Here is a 16,603-nt window from a genome sequence, read left to right as displayed (position 1 = left end):
TTTCTAAAACCAGCTTGAACATCTGGAAGTTCACGGTTCACATATTGCTGAAGCCTGGCTTGGAGAATTTTGAGCATTACTTTACTAGCGTGTGAGATGAGTGCATTTGTGCGGTAGTTTGAGCATTCTTTGGCATTGCCTTTCTTTGGGATTGGAATGAAAACGGACCTTTTCCAGTCCTGTGGCCACTGCTGAGTTTTCCAAATTTGCTGGCATATTGAGTGCAGCACTTTCACAGCATATTCTTTCAAGATTTGGAATAGCTCAACTGGAATTCCATCACTCCCACTAACTTTGTTCGTAGTGATGCTTTCTAAGGCGCACTTGACTTCACATTCCAGGATGTCTGGCTCTAGGTGAGTGATCACACCATCATGATTATCTGGGTCATGAAGATCTTTTTTGTACAGTTCTTCTGTGTATTCTTGCAATCTCTTCTTAATATGTTCTGCTTCTGTTAGGTCCATACCATTTCTGTCCTTATCGAGCTCATCTTTGCATGAAATGTTCCTTTGGTATCTCTGATATTCTTGAAGAGATCCCTAGTCTTTCCCATTCTGTTGTTTTCCTCTATTTCTTTGCATTGATCGCTGAAGAAGGCTTTCTTATCTCTTCTTGCTGTTCTTTGGAACTCTGCATTAAGATGTTTATATCTTTCTTTTTCTCCTTTGCTTTTCGCTTCTCTTCTTTTCACAGCTATTTGTAAGGCCTCCCCAGACAGCCATTTTGCTTTTTTGCATTTCTTTTCCATGGGACTGGTCTTGATCCCTGTCTCCTGTGCAATGTCACGAACCTCATTCCATAGTTCATCAGGCACTCTATCTATCAGATCTAGGTCCTTAAATCTATTTCTCACTTCCACTGTATAATCATAAGGGATTTGATTGAGGTCATACCTGAATGGTCTAGTGGTTTTCCCTACTTTCTTCAATTTAAGTCTGAATTTGGCAATAAAGTGTTCATGATCTGAGCCACAGTCAGCTCCTGGTCTTGTTTTTGCTGACTGTATAGAGCTTCTTCATCTTTGGCTGCAAAGAATATAATCAATCTGATTTCAGTGTTGACCATCTGGTGATGTCCTTGTATAGAGTCTTCTCTTGTGTTGTTGGAAGAGGGTATTTGTTATGACCAGTGCATTTTCTTGGCAAAACATCAGTCTTTGCCCTGCTTCATTCCATATTCCAAGGCCAAATTTGCCTGTTACTCCAGGTGTTTCTTGACTTCCTACTTTTGCATTCCAGTCCCCTATAATGAAAAGGACATCTTTTTTGGGTGTTAGTTCTGAAAGGTCTTGTAGGTCTTCATAGAACCATTCAACTTCAGCTTCTTCAGTGTTACTGGTTGGGGCATAGACTTGAATTACTGTGATATTGAATGGTTTGCCTTGGAAACGAACAGAGATCATTCTGTCGTTTTTGAGATTGCATCCAAGTGCTGCATTTTGGATTCTTTTGTTGACCATAATGGCCACTCCATTTCTTCTGAGAGATTCCTGCCCGCAGTAGTAGATATAATGGTCATCTGAGTTAAATTCACCCATTCCAGTCCATTTGAGTTCGCTGATTCCTAGAATGTCGACATTCACTCTTGCCATCTCTTGTTTGACCACTTCCAATTTGCCTTGATTCATGGACCTGACATTCCAGGTTCCTATGCAGTATTGCTCTTTATAGCATCGGACCTTGCTTCTATCACCAGTCACATCCACAGCTGGGTATAGAGAGTTAATAATTTACATAGTATTTAAATCTCCCATACAAAGATAATGTATTTAGTCCTTAATATTTTTCATTAAGGTTGATTCATTTTCTCCACAGAAAGCTTGCACTAACTTTTTAAAAAAACTACATTTCTAAATAGTTTTGCTAGTATTTAGACATGAAGTTGACTTTTGCATATAGATTTTTTTATCTGACGATCTCACTAAATTTTTATTTCATTTTTGGTCATTTACATTGCTTTTCATTTATTTATTTTTGCCACTTTTCCCTCCAAGTTTTACTGAGATATAGTTGATAATATAGTATTTAAGGTATAAGACATAATGATTTGATATATATATTTATTGCAAAATGATTATCACCATTGCCTTCCATTTTTAAATGTTATAAATCTCTGAAACTTCACTGTATAATACAGTAGCCACCATTCACATGTGGCTATTTAAATTATGTGAAATGTGAGGATTCCTGGTGGTCTGGTGTTTAGGATGCTGAGTTTTCATTGTGGAAATCCTGGGTTCAGTCCCTGGTTGGGGAACTAAGATCCTGCAAACCACATGGCAGGGCCAAAAATTAAAAAATTACGTGAAATGTGAAGTCTAGTATTTTCCAGGATATATGAGTAACTCTTAAACTTAAGAGTAAAAAGACAAATAGCCCATTTAAAAATAGGCAAAATATTTGAATAGATACTTCTTCAACGAAGATGTGTAAATGACTAATAAGTATATGAAAAGATGTTTAACATCATTAGCTATTAAGAAAATGCAAGTCAAAACTACTTATTAGGATAGCTGTAAGAAAAAAGATAGTAATGTAAGTATTGGTAAGGATGTGGAGAAATTGGAACCCTCTAAAATTGCTGGTGAGAATGCAAAATGGTACAGCCACTTTGGACAAGTCTTTGAATTCACCAAAAGGTTAAACATTGAGTTACTTTATGGCCTGGCAGTTCTACTCCTAGCCATAATCCAAGAAAAATGACAATATATGCCCACATAAAAACTCATATAGGGACTTCCTGATGGTCCAGCAGTTAAGAATCCTCCTGCAAATGCAAGGTACATGGGCTTGATCCCTGGTCCAGGAACTAAAATCCCACATGCCTTAGGGCAACCAAGCCTGTGTGCTGCACCCTGCTGAGCCTACAGCTACTGAAGCCTAAGCACCCTAGAGCCAGTGTTCCACAACAAAAGAAGCCACCGCTCGGAGAAGCCCATACACCACCACAACTAGAGTAGTGCCCGCCCACTGCAGCTAGAGAAAGAGAAAGCATGTGCATCACAATTAAAACCCAGCACAGCCAGAAATAATTTTTTAATTATTTTTGAAAACTCATATACAAATGTGCCTATCAACATTATTCATAACAGCCAAAAAGTATAAATAACCCAAATGTCCATCAACTGATGAATGGATAAATAAAATATAATATAGTCATACAATGGAATATTAATCATAAAAATGAAGTGCTAATAATGCTGCAACATAGATAAATCTCATGTGACGTACCACATATGATTCCATTTATGTGAAGTATAGAAAAGGCAAAACCGTAGAGACAGATAGTAGATTAGTAGTTGCTGGAGGTTGCCAATATGGTGGAATGGGGAATGACTGTTAATAGAAACCCCATACTTAGTGGGATTTCTTTTCAGGGTGATGAAAATGTTCTAGAATTAGATAATGGTGATGGTTGTACAACCTTGTGAATACACTAAAAACCACTGAATTAAACATTTTAAAGGGATGAATTTGTTATGTAAGTTACATCTGATTTTTTAAATTTTTTAGTCAAATTTAAAGGCTTCCATCGGAGAAGGCAGTGGCACCCCACTCCAGTACTCAGTCAAACAACTGAGCAACTTTCACTTTTCACTTTCATGCATTGGAGAAGGAAATGGCAGCCCACTCCAGTGTTCTTGCCTGGAGAATCCCAGGGACGGGGGAGCCTGGTGGTCTGCTGTCTATGGGGTCGCACAGAGTCGGACACGACTGCAGCAACTTAGCAGCAGCAGCAGCAGCAGCAAAGGCTTCCTTGATAACTCAGTTGGTAAAGAATCTGCCTGCAATGCAAGAGACATGGTTTGAGTTCTAGATCGAGAAAATCCGCTGGAAAACGGATAGGCTACCCATTCCAGTATTCTTGGACTTCCCTTGTGGCTCAGCTGGTAAAGAATCCACCTGCAATGTGGGAGACCTGGGTTCAGTCCCTAGGTTGGGAAGATCCTCTGGAGAAGGGAAAGGCTACCCCTTCAGTATTCTGGCCTAGAGAATTCCATGTATTGTATAGTCCATGGGGTCACAAAGAGTCGGACACTACTGAGCAACTTTTACTTCACTTCAGTAAAATTTAAAACTCATTTCATGTGCTTAGTAGCCAAATTTTAATAGATTGGACAGTGCAGAAACAGAATATGTCTATCATAGCAGGAATTGAACCATGGTCTCCTGCATTACAGGCAGATTCTTTATCAACTGAGCTATCACGGAAGCCTTTAAATTTGACTAAAAAATTTTAAAAATCAGATGTAATTTACATAACAAATTTACCCCTTTAAAATGTATAACTCAGTGGTTTTTAGTGTATTCACAAGGTTGTACAACCATCACCATTATCTACTGGACAGCACTACTCAAGAAGAAACATTTTAGCTTAATTCACTGGCCACATTTCATTTTTCAAATCATTCAGATAACCCATAAAAAAATTATAGTTATAAAAATTCAAGTATTTGAACATCCCAGATCCCATAGACTGTCATCTGTACCAGTATTTTGTCCCCAGGTAAGAATTGTCATCTATTTGCTGTTTATCTTTCTGAATGCTTTTTGTACTTTTACATAGATATGTGTATCTATATCTGGTTCATAGTTGTTATCATTAGTGTTCCCATGATAGTTTGGTTCTTGATTTCTTGGAAATTCTTATGTATAAGTCTTTTACACTCAATTTTTCTTATCTAGGTGATGCTGGGAACAGAACTCCAAAAGACCAGAAGGTAACTTGAAATGAGTAGGAGAAGGATGAGAGAGAAGAATATGAAGATAGAAGAAACTTTTGGCCTAACCGTTAAGTCAGTTCAGTCATCAAGATATAACCAGTCACCCTGAAGTCAGCCTCACGGGTTGCAGTTCTCTAATAGATGTTATAAGAATGCAAAGGCTCCTTATAGATACATACACTGAGTGCTGTATGAATATAGAATTTGGCAGTGATAAGCTAGATTAATTAATCAAGGGAAGCTTCCTTAAGCTGATTTCTGAACCAGATTTGTAAGAAAGGTCAAGTTTTGCCTGATAGAGTAACTATAAGCTTCTAGAAGTAACTGTAAGCTTCTAAACATAACTCAGTCTTTTTCATTTTTTAAAAGACAAGTTGTTATTCTCAAGAAACGGTGCTACTATTTAAAAACTTGTCTCCCTTATCCCCTTCCTTACAGCTCCGTGAAGCTATGGCTGCCTTAAGAAAATCGGCTCAAGATGTCCAGAAGTTCATGGATGCTGTCAACAAGAAGAGTAATTCCCAGGATCTACACAAAGGTTAGAGTCAGGAGGCATCTTGGTATAGGTGCAGAGGTGAAGTCCTACAGAGATTTCATGGCTACTGACTGTGTTTTAACATTTCAATATCTTTCTCTACCTCTGTAGGATTCTTTTAATACCACAGATTCTCCTTGCTGTTTGCTTAAGTCTTTTTTTTTTTTTTGGCTGCATCACTCAGCTTGTAGGGTCTTAGTACCCTGACCAGGGATCGAACCCAGGCCCACAGCACTGAAAGTGCAGAGTCCTAACCACTGGACCACTGGGGACATCTCTTGGCTTAAGTCGTTTGTCTGCTGGCTTTCTACCATGTGATGCCTTTGTCCAAATACCTTTTTAGCTCCGTGCTAATGATACCTTCTTTCTTTCTTTCTTTCTTTTTTTGATACCTTCTTTCAGATGAAGGTTAAAGAAAACAGTAACTCAAACTCGAAAAAAGAGGTCTGAAGGAAGCTTTGTTTGTAGAATGCAGCTATTAAGAGATCCCTCCCAGGAAAATGATTTATAAAAGCTGTGCTGTGCTTAGTTGCTCAGTCATGTCAGACTCTGCCATCCCATGGACTGTGGCCCACCAGGTTCCTCTGTCCATGGGGATTCTTCAGGCAAGAATACTGGAGTGGGTTGCCATGCCCTCCTCCAGGGATCTTCCTAACCCAGTTATTAAACCCAGGTCTCCCACATTGCAGGTGGATTCTTTATGGTCTGAGCCACCATGCTGCTTGGCATTTAATGAGTAATAGTTAATGTTGTTAATAAGGAGTCAGAAATATTTGGTTACAGTGAGATGGTCTTGAGTTACATGTGAATTTCAATTCATATTTTTCCTGTTAGCGTAAAGAGTTGAGTCAACTGTGTCTTATATTTCTGCCCTTGGCCAAGGGAGCAGGAAAAGTGGTTAAGGATCAGAGATTACCCCATTTGTCCCAATAACCCAGTACCCTCTTTATTTTCCATTCTTTCCCCAATCTGTGCCATATCTCTTTATAGCAACTTTGCTTTCTTCCTAGGAACCTTGAGTCAGATGCCTGGAGAATTGAGCAAAGATGGTGACTTGGTCGTCAACATGCGCATCCTTGGCAAAAAAAGAACTAAGACGTGGCACAAAGGCACCCTTATTGCCATCCAGACAGTTGGTATGTTCAGGCTAGAGGGAGGGCTAATGCATAGCCCACAGGCCGCCGTCACTGATTGTGTCTTTTCCCCACAGCCTTTGGCTTTTGTCTCTCACATAGCAACCAGAACATAGCATCAGTGTCTCACACAGAAACTGATGGTTTTTAAAAATTTTTGTTTCTCTTTTCCGTTTGACTCAGGGTCAGGGAAGAAGTACAAGGTGAAATTTGACAACAAAGGAAAGAGTCTTCTGTCAGGAAACCACATTGCCTACGATTACCACCCTCCTGCTGACAAGTTGTATGTGGGCAGTCGAGTAGTGGCCAAATACAAAGATGGGAATCAGGTCTGGCTCTATGCTGGCATTGTAGCTGAGACACCAAACGTCAAAAACAAGCTCAGGTACCTAGACAGAAGATTGTAAAGAGAGTGGAAACCAGGAGCACATCATCTGCCCTGTTTAAGCCATAGCCCAGATCTCACAGTTAGCTCTGATGTTCTTAGTCCTTAGTGGCTGGAAACTCTCTTTTCTTTGCCACAGAGTCATGTGGGTGGTTCTTTCTTGCTCCCTTTCCCCCCTTTTTTTCCCTTTTCCCTTTTCTCAAAGAGAAAATTTGGTCAGGGGAGAGTAATCCAGATTGATTAATGGTTAGGGGAATAGAGAATTCATACAGAAGGAAGAAATGGAGACTAAATATTTTTCAGCAATGTGAGAGTCCAATAGTATAACAAGAATAAATCACTTTTGGGAAAGTGGGGATATGTTGGTTAGATTAAGGGAGAATTCTAATATTCTTTTCCATTATGATTTATTACAGGATATTGAATATAGTTCCCTGTGCTATACAGTGGGACCTTACTGTTTATCCATTCTATATATAATAGTTTGCATGTGCTAACCTAAGGGAGAATTCTTAACTCTTGGGATGAGAAGAAAGACTAGTAGAAAGAAAATAGTACACTGGAACATGTTCCCTGGATTGTGTCTTGTTTGTGATCCAGAGGAATGGAAGCTATAATAATTTCTGGTCATGTTAAATATAATAACCTGCAGTCTTTGTACCATCACTCTTTCCTTACAGGTTTCTCATTTTCTTTGATGATGGCTATGCTTCCTATGTGACACAGTCTGAACTGTATCCCATTTGCCGGCCACGTGAGTGTCCCTCCTTTTTTCCTTAGCTCTTTTTGCTTCCTCTTCTACCTTGTATTTCTTAAGACAACCAGTGGAAAAGCCCTAATGTTCTTGGTGTTTTAGTCTCTGAGAGCATAAGTTTGATTAATGTTCTTTGAGAGAGAACAGTTTTATTTGCTCATGTCTAGTGTTAGGTCTTGGCAGCCATAGAGTCAGACATTAGAAGATCATGACTGACTTTGAGTGGATGCACGTATTGTAGATGTGTTTTAATTTCATTTCTGAGTGATTTAAGTTTGAGAAGATGTTACTTCTTTCCTAGTCTCATGTTTAACATTTGTGTAAATCTGCAGTCTGTGTAGTGCTTTCAGAGTGCTTTCTACAGAGCCTGTATTAGATGGGGTCTTCATAGTGTCCTCTATACTTGTGACTCTGGCTTAGGAGAGACTCTTATAGAAGCAACTGTTTTTAGTTGCAGGAAAGTCAAGTAAAATGGCTGTTTCCACATAACACGGCAGTAAATACACTCAGGGTCCTTTGAAAGCCTGATGGAGCATGAGAAGGAAGGACAGGTTTTTTTTAAATCAGTTTATGGTGCCACCTGATTCTTTTTGATTTACCTTTAGACTTATCAAGTAAGCAAGAACTTCCACTTGACTTTTCCTAAGAGGAAACATCCATGTCTAGGAAATGAGTGACTCACCTGTGTTTACATACTGCTAATTCATTTAGTATTTGCAGAATTTGAGTGTGCGTTTGCACATTAGGTTCAGTACTTTTAAGTGGTCATGGTTTTGCTTCCCTTGAGGTTATGATTTCTTCATTTATTTTTTTTCTCCCTCCCAACTTGAAAAATGCCAAACGTCTCCTTGTCAACCCTTTTCCCCTATCAAGACATGCCCCACCTGCCCTCTCTCAGCCCTACTTCTTCCTTGGGACAGTGAAAAAGACTTGGGAGGACATAGAAGACATCTCCTGCCGAGACTTCATAGAAGAGTATATCACCGCTTACCCCAACCGCCCCATGGTGTTGCTCAAGAGTGGCCAGCTGATCAAGACCGAGTGGGAAGGCACGTGGTGGAAGTCCCGAGTCGAGGAGGTGGACGGCAGCCTAGTCAGGATCCTCTTTCTGGTACTCTTCTTTGGAGGCTCAGGGGTGGGGATTCGGGTGGGTGGGGGAGCGTAGCATAACTGTGGATATGTAGCCATGCCACAGCTTTTCTTCTTTGTTACTCTCTTACCTGTTCTCACTGTTTTGGGTCATGTTTTACTTTTTTTTCATTCCTCTATGCGTGGTTATTAAAAATAAAGTCCCTGAATTTAAGACTCTAATCTGCATGATAGTGTTTTGGTTTTTGCTTTTCTCCAGGAGTATCCACAATGCATGTAGGTACAGAGAAGGCTGCTAGTTCTGTTTTCCCACGGTTATCGATAGTGTAATGGGACAAAAAAGAGGGATCAGTGAATTCTGAGGTGTTGGTGATCTTTCAAGGCCCAGCTTAACTCTTAAATCTTCTGTACTTGTCCTTTTCTCCCCTCTCACACCTTTCTTAGAATTATATTTCTTCTCTGAGCTATCTCAGCCCTCTGATCCTAATGATCCTTGTTACATGTCTTATACTCAGTATAAACATCTATCTCTTGTCATTTTTTTAAACAAGGAATATACGTGTTTTTGTTTTGGGGGGTTTTATTGTTGTTGTTTAATTCCTGATGCCTGTTGTGGAGCCTAGCACATAAATTTATTGAATAGATAGGGAATTGGGCGTTCATCAGGGAGATTTCCCCCAAGGGAGGCACATGGTATTCTTCACAAGTGGCAGGGTAGATTCTGGCCTTTAACCCATTCCCCTGCCACCTTTCCTTCCTTGCAATCCTCTAGGATGACAAAAGATGTGAATGGATCTATCGAGGCTCTACGCGACTGGAGCCCATGTTCAGCATGAAGACATCATCCGCCTCTGCACTAGAGAAGAAGCAAGGGGGACAGCTCAGAACACGTCCAAATATGGGTAAGTCCTGAAAGCTATCTGGGAGAGGGAAGAAATGGACGAATCAGCAAAGAGGTGTATGTACGATGGCTATATCCTTTGTTTACCAGGATGACACTACTGCCACATTGAAAACAGGACGTGTTCCTAAGTTTCCAGTAGTGGTGATGAATTTGTGTTGCTGCCTCAACATGCTATGGCTCTGATTTGTTCTCAAAAACACATAAAAATCTGAAACAACTGGCTTAGGTTAGGGGTATTGTTGGTAGTAACTACCTCTGTTATTCACATGAGGATTATCTGCTTTGTGTATGTTATCTGTGGTCTTTTGTTTTTGTTTTTTGTTTTTTTTTGGCTGCCGTGGGTCTTCATTGCTCAAGGACTTTCTCTAGTTGCAGCTAGCAGGGGCTACTCATCATTTCAGTGTCCAGGCTTCTCATTACAGTGGCTTCTCTTGTTGCAAAGCATAGGCCCTAGAGCATGCGGGCTTAGTAGTTCTGGCTCCCGGGTTTTAGAGCACAGGCTCAGTAGTTATGGCACATGGGTTTAGTTGCTCTGTGGCATGTGGAAGCTTCTCAGTTCAGGGATTGAAGCCATATCCCGTGCCTTCCAGTCTAATTTTTCTCCACCACGTGTGGTTAACTTGTTTTAAAATTTTGGTTTTGTTTTTATATGTTCCTGGCATACTTTTTGGTTAATTTTTCTTGACAACATCAATTGATCAGAGAGTGTATTTTTGAAAATTTTTACCAAAGTATAACATAATTGGCTTCCCTGGTGGCTCGGTAGTAAAGAATCCACCTGCCAATGCGGGAGAAACAGGTTCAATCCTTGGGTTGGGAACATCCCCTGGAGGAGAAAATGACAGTCCACTCCAGTATTCTTGCCTGGGAAATCTCATGGACAGAAGAGCCTGGTGGGCTAAGTCATAAGGTCACAAAGAGTCAGACATGACTTAGCAGTTAAATAACAATGACAGCAATAGAATAATTATGAATGTAAATTGTCTGAGGCGGGAAGATAAAATCTTACTATTTAAATGAAAGTCAGCCTGTGTCAGTATTCCCACTTTTTGGTATAAATAATGAGATCTAACAGTCTTAGCACTTAAAATGTTTCCGTTGTTGCTTTATTATATAAATTGAGAATCAGATCTGTGGATGAATATAAATGGCACAGCTCTTATGTTCTCTATGGTCAATTTCCTTTTCTTATAGGTGCTGTGAGAAGCAAAGGTCCTGTGGTCCAGTACACTCAGGATCTAACAAGTACTGGAACCCAGTTCAAGCCTATGGAACCCCCACAGCCGACAGCCCCACCTGCCCCACCTGCCCCACCTGGTCCAGCTCTGTCCCCCCAGGCAGGTGACAGTGAGTGAGTGCTATTCCTTCTTTTTCAGCAGTTTCTTTTATATTACATTTTCTGTATCCCTTACTGTATGATCTCTAATCTCCTAGAAGCTTGGAAGGCCAGCTTGCCCAATCTCGGAAGCAGGTAGCCAAAAAAAGCACATCTTTCCGGCCAGGATCTGTGGGCTCTGGTCATTCCTCCCCTACATCCCCTGCACTCAGTGAAAATGCCCCTGGTGGGAAACCTGGGATCAATCAGACATATAGGTGAGAAAATCTCAGGCTCTCTGTGGGGAATGTTGGCAATGTGGACTGAGTGGTCACTGTATGGGGAGGTTCCTTGGCCACAAGGGGCCTTGTTAAGATTATGATGGTGAGAAGTTTGGACTTGAAAGCTTTAACCTTGGAATTTTCCAGGAAACAAAAAGTAAGAATAATTGAATTAGAAACTAGGTGCCTAGAAATACAATCACCAGAAAGTCATTTGTTAAGACTGCTTGTTGAATATGGTGTCGTCATCAGTACAATAGAAAGGGAACTTGGTAGCCTCTTTCCTTGAATCCTGGAGGTCAGTAAGGGCATTTATAGGAAACATAGTAGAAGCAACTAGCATGGATAGAAGACTGGATGCTAGTCCCATAATTCACAGGAAAAAATAAAATTCAGGAAAAGACACACTGTTGAAACAGTTATTATCAGTTAATGAAGAGTAACCAGGGTGTTTCCTTGTCCATTAAGACAAGGGGAAGTTTGATTTACTTGTGTCATCTTTAGCTTCAAGAGTATAGCTATTTGACAGGTTAGAGAAGTGGCTTAGCCAGCTAATGGGCTACTTATACAACAGAGAGGTCCTGTTGCCTTCTGATCTGATCTCTTGCATCTCGTTTTCAGGTCACCTTTAGGCTCCACAACCTCTGCCCCAGCACCCCCAGCTCCCCCAGCACCCCCAGCCTTCCATGGCATGCTGGAGCGGGCCCCTGCAGAGCCCTCCTACCGTGCCCCCATGGAGAAGCTTTTCTACTTACCTCATGTCTGCAGCTATACTTGTCTGTCTCGAGTCAGACCTATGAGAAGTGAGCAGTATCGGGGCAAGAACCCTCTGTTAGTCCCACTACTCTATGACTTTCGGCGAATGACAGCCCGGCGCCGAGTAAACCGCAAGATGGGCTTTCATGTTATCTATAAGACACCCTGTGGCCTCTGCCTTCGGACAATGCAGGAGATTGAGCGTTACCTTTTTGAGACTGGCTGTGACTTCCTCTTCCTGGAGATGTTCTGTTTGGATCCATATGTTCTTGTGGACCGAAAGTTTCAGCCCTATAAGCCTTTTTACTATATTTTGGACATCACCTATGGGAAGGAAGACGTTCCTCTATCCTGCGTTAACGAGATTGACACGACTCCCCCACCTCAGGTGGCCTACAGCAAGGAACGGATCCCGGGCAAGGGTGTTTTCATTAACACAGGCCCTGAGTTTCTTGTCGGCTGTGACTGCAAAGATGGGTGCCGGGACAAGTGAGTTGCTTAGGGAATTGTGGCCCTGCCTCCAACTTTGTTGTGGTTTCCTGTATTTCCACCACTTTCTTTGCCTTATACTGCACTTCTCCTTGCCTCACCTTCCTTGATCTGCTTTCTTAGCTGTAGCTCCTTCTATAAGGCCTCCAGAGAGGCTGGGACCCCACAGCATAATCCTGGGTACATGTTTAGATAGCATCACGACTCATTGGACATAAACTTGAGCAAACTCCAAGAGATAGTGGAGGACAGGGAAGCCCAGTGTGCTGCAGTCCATGGGATCACAAAGGGTCAGACGCAACTTAGCAACTGAACAGCAACACATGTGTCTTATGTTTGTTTTTTCCTCTGATTCTCCTTTTCCTTTGCTTCCCCCCATCATGCATTCAGTTGCTAGTTGTTATTCTGTGTCTCTTTATCTTACTCTTACTCTGTCATATTCCTACTGTCCTTTCCTTTCTCATTTACACATATGGGAGAAGAAAAAGAAATGTTACTACCTTGTCACCCTCCTTTTCTCAGTAGTACTTCTCGCCTCTGAAGAAAGTCCCCCAGCTCTAGTAGTTGTACTCTTCTGTTTTATGCAGGTCCAAGTGTGCCTGCCATCAGCTAACTATCCAGGCTACAGCCTGCACCCCAGGAGGCCAAATCAACCCCAACTCTGGCTACCAATACAAGAGACTAGAAGAATGTCTGCCCACAGGGTAAGTAGTCAGGGGAAAGTTCAGCACCTCAGAGACTGAATTCTTGTTTGTCTGTGTTTGTAGGAAACAGCAGCATTATAAAACTGAAGCCAAAAAAAAAAAACCTGAAACAGACATTTTATCAATTAAATCTTACTTACCAAATTCCCAGCACATATTTCTTCTTTGGGCTTTCCTTGAAATGATTGAGTAGTATCTAGTAGTTTTCTGTTGCAGTAAATATGACCTGATTTCATAGCTATATGATTATTCTAACAGATTGTGGTTTACTCTGGCAAGTGAGACGTATTCAGAGAGGAGAAATAGGCAGGGGCCTGATTTATAGTACTTTATAAATCAGAATAAAAATTAGAACGAAATTCATGATGTGATAGGAAGCTGTTAAGAGTATTTTAAGCAGACTACTGATGTCCGCCTTGTAAAGATTACTCTGACTTCTCTGTGAAAAATAAGCTCTAGGGCAGCAGCAATAGAATTTGGAAGCTCAATTAGATAATTTCAGGAACACAGGTAAGAAGTGGTGGTTGCTGGGCTTGTCCTAGAATGAAAGTGGCAGTAGAAATGAGAAGATAGATACCACAAAAGAGAAGTGATTCACAGTGACTTCGGCCTTCTCAAAATAATGCTAGACACTAGATGGCAATTGAGTAATCTATTCAGAATTCTAAGGAAAATGGTTTTTTTGTTAATAATTTTATATATTTATTTTTGGCTGTAGTGGGTTGCCCTTTCTGCGCAGACTTTTCTCTAGCTGTTGCTGGGGAAGCACTACTCTCTGGTTGCGGTGCACAGGCTTCTCATCGCCATGATTTCTCCTGTTTGCAGACACAAGCTCTGGGGCTTACAAGCTTCAGTAGTTGGCGGCACATGTGCTCAGGGATGCACTTGGAGATAGAGCTACAGAACGTGATAGATTGACTATGGAATGCGAAGGAGAAGAGAATCAAGGACAAGTCCTAAATTTTATACTTGAAGAACTAGGTGTGTGTTGGTTTTTGTACCAAAATGGAAGACTAGAGCTAGAGTTGCAGGTTGGAGTGAAATTCAGCTGTTCTGGTCACATTAAGTTTGAGGTGTCTGTTAGGCAACCCAGGTGGAAATGTCAAGAAGGCATTGAGATTTCTAGAGAGAACTGTAAGGACTGGCATAAAGAATTAGGAATCGTCAGCTCAGGAGTGGTAGTTACAACTTGGATGAGTTCATCTGGAGAGAACATTGATGATAGAAAAGAGAATGTGCCCAGAAGTAAGTCCTGGGATCTGCAACTGGAAATTGGACAGAGGGGATAAAAACATGTAAGACTGAGAAGAGACATGAGATCAGCATGTGAGATTGAGAAGGACAGGCAAGGCAGAGAGAGGACAGTGAGCAAAGTGGGACATAATGTGGTAAGTTGGATATACAGGAATGTGTGACCTAATTAGCCTAGTACGTAAGCAATACATAATTAACAGGAAGGACAAAGAGGAAAGAATGATCAGTGAAATAATTCAGATGCTGCCCCTTAATGAAAGGGTCTGTGTTTCCAAAGTGAAATCAGGTTCTAGCATAACAGATGCAAATAGATGCCCACTAAAGCACGTGGTAAAACATGATCATTATATCCACAGCACACCGAGGACAAAAAGAAAATACTGAAACTTTCTACATAAGCGAAAGATACCACAAAAAGAATTCAGAGTAACTTCAGCCTTCTTAAAATAATGTCTGTAGTTAGATGGCAATTAAGGAATCTATTCCGAATTCTAAGGAAAATTATTTCTTTTATATGTATATAATTTTATTTGTTTCTTATTTTTGCCTGTGCTGGGTCTTCGTCGCTGCACAGGCTCTTTTCTAGTTGTGACAAGGGGGGTGCTACTCTAGTTGCCGTCCGTGCACAGGCCCCTCACCACGGCGGCCTCTCCCGTTGTCATGGCACAGTGTGTAGTGCACGTGAGCTCGTAGCAGTTCCCGGGCCCTAGAGCACAGGTGCAGTAGCTGTGCTGCATGGGCTTAGTTGCTCTGTGGCTTGTGGGATCTTCCCAGATCAGGGAGCGAACCTGTGTCTCTTGCATTGGCCGGCAGATTCCTTACCACTCAGCCACTAGGGAAGCACAGGAAAATTATTCCTAACCCAGAGTTCTAAACCCAGGAAAACTATCAGTTGTGGGTTAAAGTAGGCTAACATTTTTTTAGACATGAAATACCTCAGATTTTTCCATTATTTCCCCTCTCAGAAAGTTACTGGAAATGTTCTAAGTGAGGGGGAAAGACAAGACAGAGGAAGGCATATACTGATCCAGGAAACAGTGGATCCAGCTCCAAAGAAGAGTGAGGGGAATCCCACATGATAGTGAAGTTAAGGGGGCTTCCAGGCTGACAGCTGTGCCCTAGATGTAGAGAACAGCCAGTGTGAGAGCAGATCAGACTTGGCTGCAGGAGAAGCTTGTGGGAAAGAGGGTTTGATAGAAAGCCTGATGTGTCTGAGTATCATCAGAGGAAATCAGGACGTAAATTTAAGCTGAATGCATATTGAAAACTAAGCAAAGGAAAAGACAGCTGTTAGCTTTAGCTACATTGTATCATTGATGTTTTACTTGTAATAAAATTGGATCCTGTAACAATGTTTAGATTTGATAATGCTGTGAGGGTTCATTATAGCTTTTTTATAGGTTTGAAATGTTTCATAAAAGTATTTTCACATAACCACAAATATGTTCCTCCCCTGCTTAAAACTCTTCAAGAGCTTTCCACTGCACTTTGGGTTTTATTCTGACTCTTAATCTTGGATCACAAGACGGTGTACTGTCTGACCCCTTCCTATCTCTCTCCTTCCAAAACTGTTCCAGCCACACTGATACTCTTCAGTGCCTGGATCCAGCTCACTCAGTGTTTGCCAGCCTACCTCGAGAGCCTTTGTACATACTGTGCCCTCTTCTTGGCATCCTTCCACTGTGGTTTGCATGATTATCTTCTTTGACCTTGAGCTCTCAGCTTTGCTGTCACCTCCTCAGAGAGACCTTTCCTGGTCACTCTAAAACTAGGTCATTTTCACTCCTTTAATTGTCTCATTCAGAGTTTGTCCTTTTATAGTATCTGTGACAACTTTCATTTTATTTGTTGACTTGTTTTTGGTCTCTTTTTCCATTAAGAGGTAATCTCCATGAGGGCAGGAACCTTGTTTCTCTTGCTTACCATTGTATCATCAGCAGATTTTACCCAGGGCACAGCACATAGTAACCACGTAAATCCTGTTGAATGGATGAATGGTACTCTGTTAGCTGTTCTGAAAGTTCCATGTGGTGGTGATTAGTAGTAGTTGTTCAATCACTCAGTCCTGTCTTGACTCTTCCAACCCTATGGACTGTATCCCGCAAGGCTCCTCTATCTGTGGGATTTCCTAGGCAGGAATACTTGGGTGGGCTGCCATGTCTTTCTCCAGGGATCTTACCAACCCAGGGATTGAACCCACATCTCCTACATTGGCAGGTGAGTTCTTTACCGCTGAGCCACCAGGGAAGCCCTTAGTGGTGCTTACACCTGAATTCAC

At 41.3% G+C, this 16,603-nt stretch overlaps 1 protein-coding gene across 3 annotated transcripts in view; it reads left to right on the top strand.

The window, feature by feature from the left end:
• SETDB1 (SET domain bifurcated histone lysine methyltransferase 1) overlaps positions 1–16,603 on the top strand; it is a 32,369-nt gene that overhangs the window by 9,620 nt on the left and 6,146 nt on the right. For 2 of the 3 annotated variants that reach the window (XM_024984169.2, NM_001191388.3), the window contains exons 4-14: positions 4,689–4,723; positions 5,165–5,264; positions 6,272–6,397; positions 6,578–6,779; positions 7,460–7,533; positions 8,454–8,644; positions 9,395–9,524; positions 10,721–10,877; positions 10,961–11,119; positions 11,744–12,367; positions 12,955–13,071. In XM_024984169.2, the coding sequence (XP_024839937.1) occupies positions 4,689–4,723; positions 5,165–5,264; positions 6,272–6,397; positions 6,578–6,779; positions 7,460–7,533; positions 8,454–8,644; positions 9,395–9,524; positions 10,721–10,877; positions 10,961–11,119; positions 11,744–12,367; positions 12,955–13,071 (1,915 nt within the window). The remainder of the gene's footprint in view (positions 1–4,688; positions 4,724–5,164; positions 5,265–6,271; positions 6,398–6,577; positions 6,780–7,459; positions 7,534–8,453; positions 8,645–9,394; positions 9,525–10,720; positions 10,878–10,960; positions 11,120–11,743; positions 12,368–12,954; positions 13,072–16,603) is intronic. The other variant, XM_005203829.5, reaches the window with a different exon arrangement.

Source organism: Bos taurus, chromosome 3, assembly GCF_002263795.3.
Source record: "Bos taurus isolate L1 Dominette 01449 registration number 42190680 breed Hereford chromosome 3, ARS-UCD2.0, whole genome shotgun sequence".
NCBI lineage: Eukaryota > Metazoa > Chordata > Mammalia > Artiodactyla > Bovidae > Bos > Bos taurus.
This window is presented reverse-complemented; position numbering and strand designations above follow the sequence as displayed.